At 31.3% G+C, this 4,270-nt stretch overlaps 1 protein-coding gene across 1 annotated transcript; it reads right to left on the bottom strand.

Moving 5' to 3' along the window:
* Window positions 1-344: 344 nt before the first annotated feature.
* On the bottom strand, window positions 345-1,299 carry LOC114714146 (thaumatin-like protein 1). Its single transcript, XM_028898854.1, has one exon. It carries the CDS (start codon window positions 1,281-1,283, stop codon window positions 552-554), a length of 732 nt encoding a protein of 243 aa, XP_028754687.1. The 5' UTR covers window positions 1,284-1,299; the 3' UTR covers window positions 345-551.
* Between the last annotated feature and the right edge of the window lie 2,971 nt (window positions 1,300-4,270).

Here is a 4,270-nt window from a genome sequence, read left to right as displayed (position 1 = left end):
ATGCCTCTTGGGATAAATTTTGTTGTTAAAATTACACTTTAACCCTAAATTTAAATATATAAGGTTTTAGTGCATTTTTAATGATTTATGAGTTATGAGGTATATTCTTATATTAGTTTATCAAGTCACCGTAATTTTAGATTACCTCAATGTATTTCTAAATTATTTAATAATTTGATATTTATATATATTAATTATACATATATAATATTATTTTTAATTAATTATTGTATCACTGGTTAGACCGAACGGTTAGATTGATCCAACCATTTAAATCATGATCTGTTGATATTTTCATCTGAAGTTTTGATCGGGCTTCTAAAACATTGTTAAAACAAATTTGATCCATAAAACCATAGCCTTCATTTATTTATACCCTTCAACGCTCCATTACATAGGCCCACATAAAAACACAGCACAAACTAAACTGGAAACTCCAAAGCTCATTATTCCTACATATGAATCCTTCTCAAAAGCAAAGTTTTCAGTAAAGAAAACCCCTGATATTTTCAAAGCACACATGGATTCACACATATTTGACTCGCTGTTCGTTAATATTCAATGTTGGAGCTTCCAAGCATCTCAAGATGAACATCAGAAGAAGAACCTAATGGACAGAAAACAACTCTGTAATTGGAACCAGCAGGGCAAGTGAAAGTGCTTGTAGGATCATCCTGAGGATAACTATAAGCATCCTGACATCTATCTTTGAAGAACCTCGAATATCTCGTCGGTCCACAGCTACCTGGTCCATTAGTACAGCAATATTCATTTGTCTTAAACACTGTGCAAGGATTGTTACATCCTCCTGGTGCCTTTAATTCTCCAGGACATTGTCCATTAATGTCTGCCGTACAGCTGATCTTGTGGCAACCTCCGTTCAGAGGGTAGAAATCCATGGGGATATTGAAGCCATCCACTAAGGAGATGTCGTAGAAATCTTGGTTGGCGAATTGGTTTAAGGCGAATTCGGCCAGTGTGTTCGGAGGGACGCCCCAGCCGGTGCATTGGAGGCCGCCGGTGCAATCACCTGTCTGGCAGCGGCCGCGGCCGCTAGAGTCAAAGTTGCAACCAGTGCGGCCCCAGATGCGAGCCATGGCAGTTCCGGGATTCACCCCGAGGTTCCATATCTGGCCATGGTCAAGGCGGCGACCACCGCCGGGACTAGCGGCCGCCCAGACAGTGTAAGGACAGTTGTTGAGGATCTCGAAATTGGCTGCGTGTGTGGAGATGAAAGAGATGAAGAGGAGGGAGTAGAAGGTGAGGATGGAAGAGGAAGCCATGTCTCGTGAGATTTTAGTGAGATCAATACCATCGTGGGAAGGATATATATACATACAGCACAGTGAAAGAGGGACGGGCGCGGCTATAGGTTATATATATATAAAATTTATTAGGTCCGGGGCTGCTATAGTACTATTTAAGGACAAAGAGGATAAGAGAGGATAAGATATTAGAAATTATTACATGTTGTCATGTTTTTGATTGGCGTGTCGCGGAAAACACTCCTATGAATAGTTATTCAATTCAAAAATATTAATCCATTTCTTAGAGCATCTTATTTCGGTATCTGGGCATTTTGTTTCTCTTTATTACTACTCTCTATTTTTAATATAAAAATTAATTAAAAAGTTAAATTTGTTCTAAAAACAAAAACTCAATTCACTTTATTTTTTAAATTTATAATTTTTTCTAACATCTCCATTGTTTGTAAATACTAAAGAGTTACTACTAAGGAGTACTTCCATAATGCATACATGATTAAAGAAAAACCAACACATAATTATTATGCATAATCAATATAATTAATTTTTTTAATATTTTTAAATTAGTTATCTAACGTATATTAAGGATTAAAATTAAAGTAATTAATTAATAGATGAATTATCAATCTTTACTCTGAGATGTAATTGTGTTAGGAAAAAAAATCTAAAACAAATTTTTTGGTAAAAATTATTATGTAAAAATAATAATAATTTGTGGTACATTATTATTTATTTAGACTAATATTTGGAATATATCATTCAATGTATATCAACTTGTTAGTTCTAGAAAAGAAATTTATTTATTTTTAAGTATAAAGCATTAAATGATCAAGCGGACAAAACACCTGCCAAAGCACTTTTCTGTCATAGGTATGAAATGAACTCAGAACGATCAAGGAAGTCATGAGAAGATTAATGAGTTCAACGACTGGATCTTTGCGTTTTACAAGTAAATAAAACTCAGCAGTTATAAATAATAGTACGTCCAACTGTCCAAGACAATAAAGGTAAAGTTCTAAAAAAATGATTATTCAAAGCTCACGTTTGCCCTTTCTCTATTGTAATTTTATATGGAGGCTGATTTGTACTTTATTTGGTGATAAACAAAATTCAATCTAGAATTAAAAAGTTATTTTTGTAATTTTCATTCACTTGAAGGGTTACTTAAAGTAATAAGACAATGAGGAATTGTTACCTTATAAATAGTAAAAGAGATTTAAAATTTTCGTGTTCCCAACTAAAATTGGAGAAGTGGTTCTAAATGCCTACTAAAATTTGAAAGAAATTGAAAGTGATTTCACAAGTGCTCGAAATGAACTTGTAAGCTGTAGTGATTTTCAATTACTCGATTTAAATTTAAAGGACATAATATGGATTGAAAATATTAAGAATGCCTATAAATCAGAAAAAGGTCAATATTGGAGAGATCAAAGGAGAAAAAATTCTGTGTTTATCTTCTGCCATGTGATGCAAAGTTTTGATACCTCTTACTCTCTTTTTTTATTTAGTTTATTTGAATTGAATCTAATTTTCATGTCACTTAGCTCACTCTTTGGGTGTTTTCTACCAAAAAGTTTTATATCTTGAACAATGGGGGATGAAGATTGAGGACATTCTGCCGTTGAACCGGAGAGCCGGTCCCTTTTTATAAAAAAAATATCTTTTTGAGGTTTTCAGTTATTTCATTAATTATTTTTGGGTGCAATGCATATTAGTTCTCTAATTTTACCTGACGTTTTATTTTAGTTTTTAACTTTTGTAAAATACTTTTTCGTCCTTAAACTCCACTAACATTGCTAGTTTATTAACAAAATAAAAATGTCCACATAAAAATTTTGAACGTTCATAACAACTTTTTAAAATACTAACATATTAAATTTAATGTTTTGGAATAATAATGATGGGCAAAAAAAATTATTATTTGATAATAACAATATCAAAATCAGAAAATTAAAAGGCTACTATAAGATTATAGAATCAAGCTAACTATACTTTATAAGATTAAAAAATCAAACTAACTGATAGAAGTTAGGTTTTGTGGAAATGACTAATTCCTCAAAACGTGACGAATGAAAGTTTGAATTTTGATTAAGGAGGTACCCACATTTAATATATAATAAATTCTCAAATAGGACTAGCCCAAAAAAAAAAGACATATATGCCTAACGAAAAAAATTCTAAAAACTTATATAGAATTTTTTTTGGCCAAAAAAAAAAACCTATATAGAATTGAAGGTGTATTTTTACCTTGTTTTTATTGTAAGTAATTTGTTATAACTCTTAGGAGGAGGCGGCTATCCTTGTCTTGGGGCTCATCGTTGGTGAGCAAGTCAACAGTATTCCACGTGCTTGCATATTATTATCCATAAATAATGTACGTACAGATCGATCGGATTACTTTTTTTTTTTTAAGAAAAAGTTGTTTGGTTCTATATTTAAATTAAAGCACCACTTTTTGAAGGGTGAGATGTGAATCAAGTAATAATGAGATGAACGGTATGGTGGGGATTGGGGAACGATGCGGCTGCTATGGTATTATTGCATTATTTGAGTACAACAGGACGGGGGGAGCGATAGGGACAATAGTACTGTAAATTACGAGTATTACATATTTATTTGGTACGGATGGAAAATTCTCCTGTATGGATTTTTTTAAATAAAATTTTGTTTTCTTCATCTGAAAATACTTTTATCCTTTTAAAAACAAATAATGTAAATAGCTACTATTAAATAAACAATTGAAATATAATACATATATTTTATATTTTATTTTTATATAATAAAAAAATCCATTCCATTGTATGTGCTACTTTTAATCCTAATTATAAGATCTCATTTGTAAATCTACAAACAAGGTCTTATAATTAGCACCAAAAGTAATATTAAACAAGGCTTAAAAGTTATACTATTCAAGTAGAATAATCAAGCTATCCAATAGAATTATAAATATTATTTTGACGTTACAAGTTTATGTTATTTTAATTAATATAGATATTGAAGATCAA

The sequence above is a fragment of the Neltuma alba genome, unplaced genomic scaffold, assembly GCF_004799145.2.
Source record: "Neltuma alba isolate B1F8T4 unplaced genomic scaffold, ASM479914v2 tig00001925_pilon, whole genome shotgun sequence".
In the NCBI taxonomy this organism is placed as follows: domain Eukaryota; kingdom Viridiplantae; phylum Streptophyta; class Magnoliopsida; order Fabales; family Fabaceae; genus Neltuma; species Neltuma alba.
The sequence above is the reverse complement of the archived record's forward strand: the minus strand, read 5'-3'. Positions and strand labels throughout refer to the sequence as shown.